General features: G+C 59.8%; 1 protein-coding gene across 1 annotated transcript in view; it reads left to right on the top strand.

The window, feature by feature from the left end:
- The window catches only part of L1CAM (L1 cell adhesion molecule), a 30,662-nt gene that overhangs the window by 14,222 nt on the left and 1,446 nt on the right, over nt 1–14,994 (top strand). The window contains exons 8-17 of the mRNA XM_066570235.1: nt 829–940; nt 2,530–2,714; nt 3,890–4,021; nt 5,453–5,596; nt 6,393–6,504; nt 8,165–8,331; nt 9,328–9,487; nt 11,376–11,500; nt 12,861–12,962; nt 14,748–14,944. Of these exons, the coding sequence (XP_066426332.1) occupies nt 829–940; nt 2,530–2,714; nt 3,890–4,021; nt 5,453–5,596; nt 6,393–6,504; nt 8,165–8,331; nt 9,328–9,487; nt 11,376–11,500; nt 12,861–12,962; nt 14,748–14,944 (1,436 nt within the window). The remainder of the gene's footprint in view (nt 1–828; nt 941–2,529; nt 2,715–3,889; nt 4,022–5,452; nt 5,597–6,392; nt 6,505–8,164; nt 8,332–9,327; nt 9,488–11,375; nt 11,501–12,860; nt 12,963–14,747; nt 14,945–14,994) is intronic.

Below are 14,994 nucleotides of genomic sequence, written 5' to 3'. Positions count from 1 at the left end.
CCCCAAATCCCCAAATCCACCTTGAGGGGATCCTTGAACCCCAAATCCCCCTTCAGGGGACTCTAAATTCCCCTTTAGTGACCCCAAAACCCCAAATGCTCATTTAGGGGGATCCCTGAACCCCAAATCCTCATTTAGGGGACCCCAAAATCCCAAATCCTCCTTCAGGGGACCCCAAAACCCAAAAGCATCCTGTGGAGGACCCCAAACCCCCCCTCAGGGACCCCGAATCCCTCTCTAGGCGATCCCTGAACCCCAAATCCTCCTTCAGGGGAGCCCTGAACCCCAAATTCCCCTTTAGGGACCCCAAAATCCGAAATCCTCGTTTAGGGGGATCCCTGCATCCCAAATCCTCATTTAGGGGACCCCAAAACCCCAAATTCCCCTTCAGGGGACCCCAAATTCCCCTCTAGGGGACCCCGAATTCCTCTTTAGTGACCCCAAAACCCCAAATCCTCATTTAGGGGGATCCCTGCATCCCAAATCCTCCTTCAGGGGACCCCAAAACCCCAAATTCCCCTCTAGGGGACCCCAAATCTCCCTTTAGTGACCCCCAAACCCCAAATCCTCATTTAGGGGACCCCAAATCTCCCTTCAGGAGCCCCAAACCCCCTCTAGGCGATCCCTGAACCCCAAATCCTTGTTCAGGGGACCCCAGACCCTCAATTTTGGGGGGTGGATTTTGGGAAGATCCTCAGAAATTTGGGGTGGGGGGGGGATCCTCCTGAATCTGAGGGAGTTTTTGGGAGGTTTTGGGGTGGGGGAGGGGGTCCCCAGGAATTTGGGGGGGCTCTGTGGGGGTCTCTAACCCCTCATTCCCCCCCCCAGGTAACTCGGTGAGGTCGAGGCCTCCCCGCCTGGTGGTCCCCAGGGACCCCCAACCCACGCACGTGGCCCTGAGGGGGGAGACCCTGGTGCTGGAGTGCATCGCCGAGGGGCTGTGAGTGGGGAGGGGGCGCTGGGGGGGGGCCCAGGGGGCCGGGAGGGGCTTGGGGGGGTCCTGGGGGGTTTTGAGGGGATCTTGGGGGGTTTTGAGGGGGGTCTGAGGGGTTTTGAGGGGGTCCTGGGGGGTTTTGAGGGGATCTTGGGGGGTTTTGAGGGGGTCCTGGGGGGGCTCTTGGGGGGTCTTGAGGGATCTTGGGGGGTTTTGAGGGGGGTCTGAGGGGATCCAGAGGGGTCCTGAGGGATCCAGGAGGGTCTTGAGGGGTCCTGGGGGGCTCTTGGGGGGTTTTGAGGGGGTCCTGGGGGGTTTTGAGGGGGGTCTGAGGGGTTTTGAGGGGGTCTTGGGGGGTTTTGAGGAGGTCCTGGGGGGGATCTTGGGGGGTTTTGAGGGGGTCCTGAGGGGTTTTGAGGGGGTCTTGGGGGGGGTCTTGAGGGGGTCCTGGGGGGTTTTGAGGGGGGTCTGAGGGGATCCTGAGAGATCCAGGAGGGTCTTGAGGGATCTTGGGGGGGGGGTCTTGAAGGGGTTTTGAGGGGATCTTGGGGAGTTTTGAGGGGGTCTTGAGGGGTCCTGGGGGCATCTTGAGGGGGGTTCTGGGGGGTCCTGGGGGGATCTTGGGGAGTTTTGAGGGGGGTCTGAGGGGATCCAGAGGGGTCTTGGAGGGGTCCTGAGGGATCCAGGAGGGTCCTGGGGGGATCCAGAGGGGTCTTGGGGGCATCCAGAGGGGTCTTAGGGGGGCCTGGGGGGGGCTGAGGGGTCTGGAGGGGTCCTGAGGGATTCAGGAGGGTCTTGAGGGGGGTCCTGGGGGGATCAAGAGGGGTCTTGGAGGGGTCCTGGGAGGTTCTGGGGTGTCCTGGGGGGGTTCTGAGGGGATCCAGAGGGGTCTTGGGTGTGATCTGAGGGGTCCTGGGGGGGTCCAGAAGGTCTGGGGGGTCCAGGAGGGTCTTGAGGGGTATCCTGGGGGTCTAAGGGGTTATCCTGGGTCTGTTCTGGTTCTATCCCGGCTCTGTCCTGGTTTAACCCCGGTGTAATCCCAGTTTAACCCCGGTTTAACCCCAGTTTAACCCCAGTTTAACCCCGGTGTAATCCCAGTTTAACCCTGGTTTAACCCCGGTTTAACCCTGGTTTAATCCCAGTTTAACCCTGGTTTAATCCCAGTTTAACCCCGGTTTAATCCCAGTTTAACCCTGGTTTAATCCCAGTTTAAGCCCGGTTTAAGCCCGGTTTAAGCCCGGTTTTGTCCCGGTTCTGTTGCAGCCCCACGCCCTGGGTGTACCCGGGGGTCTCAGGGATCATCCCAGGTTCAATCCCGGTTCAATCCCGGTTCAATCCCGGTTCAATCCCGGTTCAATCCCGGTTTAAACCCGGTTCAATCCCGGTTCAATCCCGGTTTAAACCCGGTTCAATCCCGGTTCAATCCCGGTTTAAGCCCGGTTTATCCCCGGTTCTGTTGCAGCCCCACGCCCTGGGTGTACCCGGGGGTTATCCCAGGGGTCTCAGGGATCATCCCAGGTTCAATCCCGGTTTAAACCCGGTTCAATCCCGGTTCAATCCCGGTTCAATCCCGGTTTATCCCGGTTCTGTTGCAGCCCCACGCCCTGGGTGTGGTGGCGCCGGCTGAACGCGCCGCTGCCGCCGGGCCGGGCCGTGCTGGACAATTTCAACCACACCCTGAGGCTGCTCAACGTCAGCGAGGCCGACGATGGCGACTACGAGTGCGGGGCCACCAACGGGCTGGGCACGGCCAGGAGGAGCCACCGGGTCACCGTGCAGGGTACTGGGGAAACTGGGACAAACTGGGACAAACTGGGATGGGCTGGGAGCCACCGGGTCACCGTGCAGGGTACTGGGGAAACTGGGATATACTGGGATATACTGGGATGGGCTGGGAGCCACCGGGTCACCATGCAGGGTACTGGAAGGGACTGGGATATATTGGGATATACTGGGATATACTGGGAGGGACTGGGATGGGCTGGGGACAGCCAGGAGGAGCCACAGGGTCACCGTGCAGGGTACTGGGAGGGACTGGGATATACTGGGATATACTGGGATATACTGGGAGGGACTGGGATGGGCTGGGATGGGCTGGGAGCCACAGGGTCACCGTGCAGGGTACTGGGAGGGACTGGGATATACTGGGATGGGCTGGGAGCCACCGGGTCACCGTGCAGGGTACTGGGGAAACTGGGATATACTGGGAGGGACTGGGATGGGCTGGGATGGGCTGGGCACGGCCAGGAGGAGCCACCGGGTCACCGTGCACGGTACTGGGAGGGACTGGGATATACTGGGAGGGACTGGGATATACTGGGATATACTGGGATGGGCTGGGAGCCACAGGGTCACCGTGCAGGGTACTGGGAGGGACTGGGATATACTGGGATATACTGGGAGGGACTGTGAGGGACTGTGAGGGACTGGGACGGACTGGGACGGATTGGGAGGGACTGGGAGGGACTGGGACGGATTGGGAGGGACTGGGAGGGACTGGGATATACTGGGAGGGACTGGGAGGGACTGGGGGCTAGACAGGGCCAGGAGGAGCCACAGGGTCACTGTGCAGGGTACTGGGACAAACTGGGATATACTGGGATGGACTGGGAGGGACGGGGATGGACTGGGAGGGACTGGGAGGGACTGGGAGGGACTGGGAGGGGCTGGGAGGGGCTGGGAGCCACAGGGTCACCATGCAGGATACTGGGGGCACTGGAACGGACTGGGAGGGACTGGGATGTACTGGGAGGGCCCCAGTCTCACCCAGTGTCCCCAGCTGCCCCGTACTGGCTGCGCCGGCCCCAGAGTGGGGCTGGGCTGTACTGGGCTGTACTGGGATGGGCACTGGGCTGTACTGGGATGGGCACTGGGCTGTACTGGGATGGGCACTGGGCTGTACTGGGCTGTACTGGGAGGGTCCCAGTCGGTCCCAGTCTCACCCAGTGTCCCCAGCTGCCCCGTACTGGCTGCGCCGGCCCCAGAGCGGGGTGTTCGGCCCGGGGGAGACGGCGCGCCTGGACTGCCAGGTGGGCGGCAAACCCCGGCCCCGCGTCAGCTGGAGCCTCAACGGGGTCCCCATCGAGGGTAGGGGGCAAAGGGGGGCTGGGGAGGGGGTCTGGGGGGGTTTGGGGGGCTGGGGAGGGGATTTGGGGGAGTTTGGGGGGGATTTGGGGGGCTGGGGAGGGGGGCTGGGGGGTTTGGGGGGGATTTGGGGGTTTTGGGGAGGTTTTGGGGGTCTCGGGGAGGGGATTTGAGGGGTTTTGGGAGTCTTTAATGGACGGGGGAGGGGATTGTGGGGGGTCCTTTGGGGGGTTTTGGGGTCCCCTGGGTGTCCCTGAGGGGTTGGGGGGGTTCCTGGGGATGGGGAGGTGGAGGGGGGGGGGGTTTGGTGTCCCCTGATGTCCCCAATGTCCTGAAATGTCCCTGAAGAGGTGCCAGACACAGCCCTGGTGCTGTCCCAGGGGGTTTGGTGTCCCCTGGGTGGGTTTGGTGTCCCCAGTGATGTCCCCAATGTCCCCAGTGATGTCCCCAGAGCTGCCAGACTCGGGGCTCTGATCCTGTCCCCTGGGTTGGTTTTTGATGTCCCCAATGTCCCCAGTGATGTCCCCAATGATGTCCCCAGAGCTGCCGGACTCGGGGCGCCGCTCTCTCCAGTCCCCTGGGTTTTGGTGTCCCCTGGGTTGGTTTGATGTCCCCAATGATGTCCCCAATGTCCCCAGAGCTCCCAGACTTGGGGCGCCGCTCTCTCCGGGACAGGGCTCTGGTCCTGTCCCAGGGTTGGTTTTGGTGTCCCCTGCCATGGTTTTGGTGTCCCCAATGGTGTCCCCAATGTCCCCAATGGTGTCCCCAATGTCCCCAGAGCTGCCAGACTCAGGGCGCCGCTCCCTCCGGGACGGGGCTCTGGTCCTGTCCCAGGTTTGGTTTTGGTGTCCCCTGGGTTGGTTTTTGATGTCCCCCATGATGTCCCCAGTGATGTCCCCAGACCTGCCGGACTCGGGGCCCCACTCACTCCAGTCCCCTGGGTTTCGGTGTCCCCTGGGATGGTTTTTATGTCCCCAATGTCCCCAGTGATGTCCCCAGAGCTGCCAGACTCAGGGCACTGCTCTCTCCGGGACAGGGCTCTGATCCTGTCCCCAGGGTTGGTTTTGGTGTCCCCTGGGTTGGTTTTTGATGTCCCCAATGATGTCCCCAATGTCCCCAGAGCTGCCGGACTCAGGGCACCGCTCTCTCCGGGACGGGGCTCTGATCCTGTCCCCAGGGTTGGTTTTGGTGTCCCCTGGGTTGGTTTGGTGTCCCCTGGGTTGGTTTGGTGTCCCCAGTGATGTCCCCAATGGTGTCCCCAATGTCCCCAGTGATGTCCCCAGAGCTGCCAGACTCAGGGCACCGCTCCCTCCGGGACGGGGCTCTGATCCTGTCCCCAGGGTTGGTTTGGTGTCCCCTGGGTTGGTTTGGTGTCCCCTGGGATGGTTTTGGTGTCCCCAGTGATGTCCCCAATGATGTCCCCAATGTCCCCAGAGCTGCCGGACTCGGGGCGCCGCTCCCTCCGGGACGGGGCTCTGATCCTGTCCCGCCTGGAGCCCAACGACTCCATGGTGGCTCAGTGCGAGGCCAGCAACAGCCACGGGCGGCTCCTGGCCAACGCCTTCGTCTACGTCATGGGTGAGTCACCCCCAAAACGCCCCAAAACGCCCCAAAAACCACAAACCCCCTAAACCCCTCCAGGACCCTCCCAAGATCTGCTCAATGTCCCCCCAAAACGCCCCAAAACACCCGAAAAACCTTCTCGATATCCCCACCCCAAAACCCCCCAAAATCTGCTCAATGTCCCCCCAAAACGCCCCAAAATCTGCTCAATGTCCCCCCAAAATCTCCTCAATATCCCCCAGAAACCCCCCAAAATCTGCTCAATGTCCCCCCAAAAACCCCCAAAATCTGCTCAATGTCCCCCCAAATTCTGCTCAATGTCCCCCCAAAACCCCCCAAAATCTGCTCAATGTCCCCCCAAATTCTGCTCAATGTCCCCCCAAAAACCCCCCAAAATCTGCTCAATGTCCCCCCCAAAATCTGCTCAATGTCCCCCCAAAATCTGCTCAATGTGCCCCCAAAACACCCCAAAATCTGCTCAATATCCCCCCAAACCCCCCAAAATCTGCTCAATGTCCCCCCAAATTCTGCTCAATGTCCCCCCAAAACCCCCCAAAATCTGCTCAATGTCCCCCCAAAATCTGTTCAATATCCCCCCAAAACCCCCCAAAATCTGCTCAATGTCCCCCCAAAATCTGCTCAATGTGCCCCCAAAAACCCCCCAAAATCTGCTCAATATCCCCCCAAAATCTGCTCAATGTCCCCCCAAACCCCCCTACACCCCCTCAGCTCTGCTCCATTCCCCCTTGGAGCCCCCTCGGGGTGGATTTTGGGATCCTGGGGTTCCCTGACGCCCCCAAACCCCTCCCAGAGCTGCCGGTGCAGATCCTGACGCCGGAGCTGGAGCTCTACACCGTGGTGGAGAACCAGACAGCGTTCCTGCACTGCCGGGCCTTCGGGGCCCCCGCGCCCACCGTGGAGTGGTGAGAGACCCCAGACCCAAAACAGCCCAGGGCTGCTCGATAGCCCCCCAAAACACCCCGGAATCTGCTCCATGTCCCCCCAAAATTCTGCTCAATGTCCTCCCAAATTCTGCTCAATGTCCTCCCAAAATACCCCGAAATCTGCTCCATATCCCCCCAAAATTCTGCTCAATGTCCTCCCAAAATACCCCGAAATCTGCTCAATGTCCTCCCAAAATTCTGCTCAATGTCCTCCCAAAATACCCCGGAATCTGCTCAATGTCCTCCCAAAATACCCCGGAATCTGCTCCATGTCCCCCCAAAATTCTGCTCAATGTCCCCCCAAAATACCCCAAATTCTGCTCAATGTCCTCCCAAAATACCCCGGAATCTGCTCAATGTCCTCCCAAAATACCCCCGAAATCTGCTCAATGTCCCCCCAAAATTCTGCTCAATGTCCTCCCAAAATACCCCGAAATCTGCTCAATGTCCTCCCAAAATTCTGCTCAATGTCCTCCCAAAATACCCCGGAATCTGCTCAATGTCCCCCCAAAATACCCCGGAATCTGCTCAATGTCCCCCCAAAATTCTGCTCAATGTCCTCCCAAATTCTGCTCAATGTCCTCCCAAAATACCCCGGAATCTGCTCAATGTCCCCCCAAAATACCCCGGAATCTGCTCAATGTCCTCCCAAAATTCTGCTCAATGTCCTCCCAAAATTCTGCTCAATGTCCCCCCAAAATACCCCGGAATCTGCTCCATGTCCCCCCAAAACCTCCCAAAATCTGCTCAGCACCACACAAGCCTCCTCCAAAACCTGCTCAGGACCCCCCAGTATCTGCTCCGGACCCCCCAAACCTACTCGGGACCCCCCCAGAATCTGCTCGGGACCCCCCAAATCCCCCCAGAATCTGCTCAGCACCCCCCAGAATTTGCTCAGAACCCCCCAAACCTACTCAGGACCCCCCAAAACCTGCTCAGGACCCCCCAGAATCTGCTCAGGACCCCTCAACCCCCTCCAGATCTGCTCAGCACCCCCCAAAACCTGCTGAGAACCCCCAAAATCTGCTCCGGACCCCCCAGAATCTGCTCCGGACCCCCCAAAACCTGCTCAGGACCCCCCAAATCTCTCCCAAAACCTGCTCGGGACCCCCCAGAATCTGCTCCGGACCCCCCAAACCTACTCGGGACCCCCCAGAATCTGCTCCGGAGCCCCCAAATCCCCCCAGAATCTGCTCCGGAGCCCCCAAATCCTGCTCAGGACCCCCCAAAACCTGCTCAGGACCCCCCAGAATTTGCTCAGGACCCCCCAAAACCTGCTCAGGCAGGACCCCCCAAATCTCTCCCAAAACTTGCTCAGGACCCCCCAGAATCTGCTCCGGAGCCCCCAAATCCCCCCAGAATCTGCTCAGGACCCCCCAGAATCTGCTCAGGACCCCCCAAAACCTGCTCAGGACCCCCCAGAATTTGCTCAGCACCCCCCAAATCCTGCTCAGGACCCCCCAAACCTGCTCAGGACCCCCCAAATCTCTCCCAAAACCTGCTCAGGACCCCCCAGAATCTGCTCCGGACCCCCCAAACCTACTCGGGACCCCCCAAAATCTGCTCAGCACCCCCCAAACCTGCTCAGGCCCCCCTAAAGCTGCTGAGGACCCCCCGCACGTGCCCCGGTTCCCCGCAGGCTGAGCCCGGCGCTGGAGCCGGCCCTGCAGGACGATCGCGCCTTCGCCTTCACCAACGGCTCCCTGCGCCTGGGCCCCGCGGCGCGCGCCGACTCCGGGCTTTTCACCTGCCGCGCCCGCAACGGGCACAGCAACGCCAGCGTCAGCGCCCGCCTGGACGTGCGGGGTGAGGGAGCCCCGGGGACGCCCGGGAAACCCCCGGGAAACCCCCGGGAAACCCCTGGGAAACTCCTGGGAAACTCCTGGGAAACTCCTGGGAAACTCCTGGGAAATCCCCGGGAAACTCTCGGGAAACTCCTGGGAAACCCCCCTGGGAAACCCCCCTGGGAAACCCCCCCGGGAAACTCCTGGGAAACTCCTGGGAAACTCCTGGGAAACTCCTGGGAAACTCCCGGGAAACTCCTGGGAAACTCCCCCGGGAAACTCCTGGGAAACTCCCGGGAAACTCCTGGGAAACTCCCGGGAAACTCCTGGGAAATCCCCGGGAAACTCTCGGGAAACTCCTGGGAAACCCCCCTGGGAAACCCCCGGGAAACCCCCGGGAAACTCCTGGGAAACCCCCAGGAAACCCCTGGGAAATCGCCGGGAAACCCCCGGGAAACTCCCGGGAAACTCCTGGGAAACTCCCGGGAAACTCCCGGGAAACTCCTGGGAAACTCCCGGGAAACTCCCGGGAAACTCCCAGGAAACTCCTGGGAAACTCCTGGGAACCTCCCGGGAAACTCCTGGGAAACTCCTGGGAAACTCCTGGGAAACCCCCCCGGGAAACTCCTGGGAAACCCCTGGGAAACTCCTGGGAAACCCCCCCGGGAAACCCCCGGGATCCCCTGAGACCCCTGGGATCGCCCGGGATCCCCCCCGGGAAACCCCTGAGACCCCTGGGAAACCCCTGAGACCCCCAGGATCCCCAAATCCTCCCCAAACCCATCCTGGGACCCCCAAATCCTCCCCAAATCCATCCTGGGACCCCCAAATCCTCCCCAAACCCATCCTGGGACCCCCCAAACCCTCCCCAAACCCATCCTGGGCCCCCCAAATCCTCCCCAAACCCATCCTGGGACCCCCAAATCCCCCCCAAACCCATCCTGGGACCCCCCAAACCCATCCTGGGAGCCCCCAAACGCCCCCAGCCCCCCAACTCACGCTGTCCCCCCCTCCCCAGCTGCCACCCGGATCGAGGTGCCCCCCCAGAGCGTCACAGCCAAGAAGGGCGAGACGGTGACGTTCACCTGCGGGGCCACCTGGGACCCCGGCCTGGAGCCCCGCGGGCTCCTCTGGCTCAGGAACGGCAGCCCCGTGCTGGAGAGCGCCGACAGCGACAAGTGAGGGGCTGGGGGGGAGCTGGGGGGGCTCTGGGGGTCCCAGGATGGGTTTGGGGAGGGTTTGGGGGTCCCAGGATGGGTTTGGGGGGGGATTTGGGCGAGCTCTGGGGGTCCCAGGATGGGTTTGGGGAGGGTTTGGGGGTCCCAGGATGGGTTTGGGGAGGGTTTGGGGGTCCCAGGATGGGTTTGGGGGGGGATTTGGGCGAGCTCTGGGGGTCCCAGGATGGGTTTGGGGAGGGTTTGGGGGTCCCAGGATGGGTTTGGGGAGGGTTTGGGGGGGGGTCTCCTCTGGCTGTGGGATGGGAGCCCCGTGCTGGAGAGCGCTGACAGCGACAAGTGAGGGGCTGGGGGGGAGCTGGGGGGGCTCTGGGGGTCCCAGGATGGGTTTGGGCGGTCCCAGGATGGGTTTGGGGAGGATTTGGGGGTCCCAGGATGGGTTTGGGGGAGCTCTGGGGGTCCCAGGATGGGTTTGGGGAGGGTTTGGGGGTCCCAGGATGGGTTTGGGGGGGATTTGGGGGTCCCAGGATGGATTTGGGGGGGATTTGGGGGTCCCAGGATGGGTTTGGGGAGGATTTGGGGGTCCCAGGATGGGTTTGGGGGGGATTTGGGGGTCCCAGGATGGATTTGGGGAGGGTTTGGGGGTCCCAGGATGGATTTGGGGAGGGTTTGGGGGTCCCAGGATGGGTTTGGGGAGGGTTTGGGGGTCCCAGGATGGATTTGGGGAGGATTTGGGGGAGCTCTGGGGGTCCCAGGATGGGTTTGGGGAGGATTTGGGGGTCCCAGGATGGATTTGGGCGAGCTCTGGGGGTCCCAGGATGGGTTTGGGGAGGATTTGGGGGTCCCAGGATGGATTTGGGGGAGCTCTGGGGGTCCCAGGATGGGTTTGGGGAGGATTTGGGGGGGCTCTGGGGGTCCCAGGATGGGTTTGGGGGGGTCCCAGGATGGGTTTGGGGGTCCTGGGATGGATTTGGGGGGGATTTGAGGGGGGGTTTCCTCTGGCTGTGGGATGGGAGCCCCGTGCTGAAGAGCCCTGACAGTGACAATGAGGGGCTGGGGGCAGAATTGGGGCAGTTTGGGGGGTCCTGGAGGGGCTCTGGGGGTCCCAGGATGGATTTGGGAGCGATGTGGGGAGGGTTTGGGGGTCCCAGGCTGGGTTTGGGGGGGTTTGGGGGTGTCCCAGGAAGGATTTGGTGGATTTGGGGACCCCAGACAGGATTTGGGATTTCGGGGGATCCCAAACAGGATCTGAGGGGTTTTGGGTGGGGTCTCAGGCAGGATTTGGGGGTTCAGGCAGGGTTTTGGGGGTTTTTGGGGGTTCAGGCAGGGTTTTGGGGGTGTCTCAGGCAGGATTTGGGGGTTCAGGCAGGGTTTTGGGGGGTTTTTGGGGGTTCAGGCAGGGTTTTTTGGGGTTTTGGGGGGTTCAGGGGTGTTTTTGGGGGTCCCTGACGCCCCCTGTCCCCCAGGTTCTCGGTGGCCGGGGTCGATTACCCGGATCAGGCAGGGTTTGGGGGTTCAGGCAGGGTTTTTGGGGGTTTTGGGGGGTTCAGGCAGGGTTTTTGGGGTTTTTTGGGGGTTCAGGCAGGGTTTTTGGGGGTTTTGGGGGGTTCAGGCAGGGTTTTTGGGGGTTTTTTGGGGTTTTTGGGGGTTCAGGGGTGTTTTTTTGGGGGTCCCTGACGCCCCCTGTCCCCCAGGTTCTCGGTGGCCGGGGTCGATTACCCGGATCAGGCAGGGTTTGGGGGTTCAGGCAGGGTTTTTGGGGTTTTTTGGGGGTTCAGGCAGGGTTTTTGGGGGTTTTGGGGGGTTCAGGCAGGGTTTTTGGGGTTTTTTTGGGGTTTTTGGGGGTTCAGGGGTGTTTTTTTGGGGGTCCCTGACGCCCCCTGTCCCCCAGGTTCTCGGTGGCCGGGGACTCGCTGACGGTGGCCGGGGTCGATTACCCGGACCAGGGCCGGTTCCGCTGCCGAGCCTGGACCCGCCTGGACGCGGCCGAGGCCGAGGCCGAGCTCAGGGTCGTGGGTGAGACCCCAAAAACTGACAGGGGACCCCAAAATGGGGAGGGAGCATGAAAAAGAGGGGAGGGGACCACTCTTTCCCCCATTAATTCCCCATTTTTGCCCATTATTTCCATTTTTCCCCCATTTTCCTGATCATTTTTCCCTGGTTTTCCCAATATTATCCCCATTTTTTCCCCCCTATTATTTCCCCATGAATTCCCCATTTTCTCCCCACTCTTTCCTCTGTTATTCCCCTATTAATGCCCCATTAATTCTCCATTATTTTCCCCATTATTCCCCCAATTTTTCCCCATTTGTCCCTTTAATCCCCATTAATTCCTCATTCATTTCCCATTAATTCCCCATTTTCCCCATTAATTCCCCATTATCACCCCATTAACTCCCAATTATTTCCCCACTAATTCCCCATTATCACTCCATTAATTCCCCATTAACTCCCAATTATTTCCCCATTATTCCCCTATTATCTTCCCCGTTAACCCCCCAATAATTCCCCATTAATTCTCCATTTCCCCCCAATTTTCCCCATTTTCCCCCATCAATTTTCCCTATTTTTCACCATATTTTTTCCCATTTTTCCCCATTAATTCCCCATTATTTCCCCATTAATTCCCCATTATCCCCCTATTATTTTCCCCATTAATTCCCTGTTAACCCCCCAATAATTCCCCATTAATTCTCTATTTTCCCCCACTTTTTCCCATTCCCCCCCCTATTTTCCCCCATCATTTTCCCCATTTTCCCTCACTTTTTCCCCTATTCCCCCCCCATTTTCCCCCATCATTTTCCCCATTTCCCTCACTTTTCCCCCATCATTTCCCCCACTTTTTCCCCAATTCCCCCCCATTTTTTTCCCACTTTCCCCCCCATTTTCCCCCCAATTTTCCCCCATTTTCTCCCCCCATTTCCCCCCCTTTTCCCCCTCATTTTCCCCATCATTTCCCCCACTTTTTCCCCCATCATTTTCGCCATTTTCCCTCACTTTTTCCCCTATTTCCCCCCCATTTTCCCCCACTTTTTCCCCATCATTTTCCCTCACTTTTACCCCAATTTTCCCTCACTTCCCCCTGCCATTTTCCCCCATTTTTTCCCCACTTTCCCCCATTTTCTCCCCCCATTTCTCCCCTCAATTTTCCCTCATCATTTTCCCCATTTCCCCCCCATTTCCCCCATCATTTTCCCCCTATTCTCCCCCATCATTTCCCCCACTTTTCCCCAATTTCCCCCCATTTTTTTCCCACTTCCCCCCCATTTTCCCCCCAATTTCCCCCCATTTTCTCCCCCCATTTCCCCCCATTTTCTCCCCCCATTTCCCCCCCTTTTCCCCCTCATTTTCCCCCTTTTCCCCCTCATTCCCCCAGGCCGGCCGGGCCCCGTGCGGGACCTGCAGGTGCAGGAGCAGAGCGAGCGCCAGGTGCAGCTGAGCTGGACCCCGGGCGAGGAGCACAACAGCCCCGTGGAGAGTGAGGGGGCACGGGGGGATCTGGGGGGCACGGGGGGTCTAGAGTGGGAATTTGGGGAATTTCAGGGGGTCCTGGGGGGTCTAGGATGGAATTTGGGGAATTTCAGGGGGTCCTGGTGGGGTCTGCAGTGGGAATTTGGGGAATTTTGGGGGGTCCTGGTGGGGTCTAGGATGGAATTTGGGGAATTTGGGGGGGTCTAGGATGGAATTTGGGGGGTCCTGGGGGGTTTGGGGGGTTCTGGGGGGGATCTGGAGTGGGAATCTGGGGAATTTCAGGGGATCCTGGTGGGGTCTAGGATGGAATTTGGGGGGTTCTGGAGGGGTTTGGGGGGTCCTGAGGGGGTCTGGAGTGGGAATCTGGGGAATTTCAGGGGGTCCTGGGGGGGTCTAGGATGGAATTTGGGGGTCCCTGGGGGGGTTTGGGGGTCCTGGGGGGGTCTGGAGTGGGAATTTGGGGAATTTTGGGGGGTCCTGGAGGGTCTAGGATGGAATTTCGGGGTCCTGGGGGGGGTTGGGGGGTCCTTGGGGGGGTCTGGAGTGGGAATTTGGGGAATTTCGGGGGGTCCTGGGGGGGTCTAGAATGGAATTTAGGGGGTCCTGGAGGGGTTTGGGAGGGATTTAGGGGGGTCTGGGGTAGGAATTTGGGGCGGGTCTAGGATGGAATTTGGGGGTCCTGGGGGGCTTTGGGGGGGTCTGCAGTGGGAATTTGGGGAATTTCGGGGGGTCCTGGGGGGTCTAGGATGGAATTTGGGGAATTTGGGGGGTCCTGGGGGGGTTTGGGGGGTTCTGGGGGGGTCTGCAGTGGGAATTTGGGGAATTTCAGGGGGTCCTGGTGGGGTCTAGGATGGAATTTGGGGAATTTTGGGGGGGTCAGGGATGGGAAATGGGGGAATCTGGGAGGTCCTGGAGGGTCTAGGATGGAATTTGGGGGGTCCTTGGGGGGGTCTGCAGTGGGAATTTGGGGAATTTCGGGGGGTCTGGGATGGGAATTTGGGGAATTTTGGGAGGTCCTGGAGGGTCTAGGATGGAATTTGGGGGGGTCTGGGGGGTCCTGAGGGGGTTTGGAGTGGGAATTTGTGGAATTTTGGGGGGGTCAGGGATGGGAAATGGAATTTGGGAGGTCCTGGGGGGTCTAGGATGGAATTTGGGGAATTTGGGGGGTCTGGGATGGGAATTTGGGGAATTTGGGGTCCCTTTTAACCCTTTCCTCCCCGCAGAGTTCGTGGTGGAGCAGGAGGAGGCCATTTTGGGGCTATTTTGGGATATTTTAGGGCAGTTTTTAACCCATTTCTCCCCGCAGGGTTCGTGGTGGAGCAGGAGGAGGGGATTTGCGGATATTTGGGATATTTTGGGCTATTTTGGGATGTTTTTAACCCCTTTCTCCCCGCAGAGTTCGTGGTGGAGCAGGAGGAGGCCATTTGGGGATATTTAGGATATTTTGGGCTATTTTGGGCTATTTTGGGTCAGTTTTTTAACCCCTTTCTCCCCGCAGAGTTCGTGGTGGAGCAGGAGGAGGGCATTTTGGGGATATTTGGGATATTTTGGGCTATTTTGGGATGGTTTTTAACCCCTTTCTCCCCGCAGAGTTCGTGGTGGAGCAGGAGGAGGCCATTTGCGGATATTTGGGATATTTAGGGATATTTTGGGATATTTTAGGGCAGTTTTTAACCCCTTTCTCCCCGCAGAGTTCGTGGTGGAGCAGGAGGAGGCCATTTGCGGATATTTGGGATATTTAGGGATATTTTGGGCTATTTTGGGTCAGTTTTTAACCCCTTTCTCCCCGCAGAGTTCGTGGTGGAGCAGGAGGAGGCCATTTTCTCCCCGGGCCGTTTCGAGGAGGTGCTGACGGTGCCGGGGGCGCGGCCCCGGGCCCGCCTGGCGCTGTCCCGTACGGGCGGTACCGGTTCCGGGTCCTGGCGGTCAACGGCTACGGGAGGGGCGAGCCCAGCGCGCCCAGCGCCGCCGTCAGCACCGAGCCCGCCGGTGAGGGGCTGGGAGAGCCCGAAAATCCCAAAAAATACCCCAAAAATACC

This window comes from Molothrus aeneus, unplaced genomic scaffold, assembly GCF_037042795.1.
Source record: "Molothrus aeneus isolate 106 unplaced genomic scaffold, BPBGC_Maene_1.0 scaffold_30, whole genome shotgun sequence".
In the NCBI taxonomy this organism is placed as follows: Eukaryota; Metazoa; Chordata; class Aves; order Passeriformes; family Icteridae; genus Molothrus; species Molothrus aeneus.
This window is presented reverse-complemented; position numbering and strand designations above follow the sequence as displayed.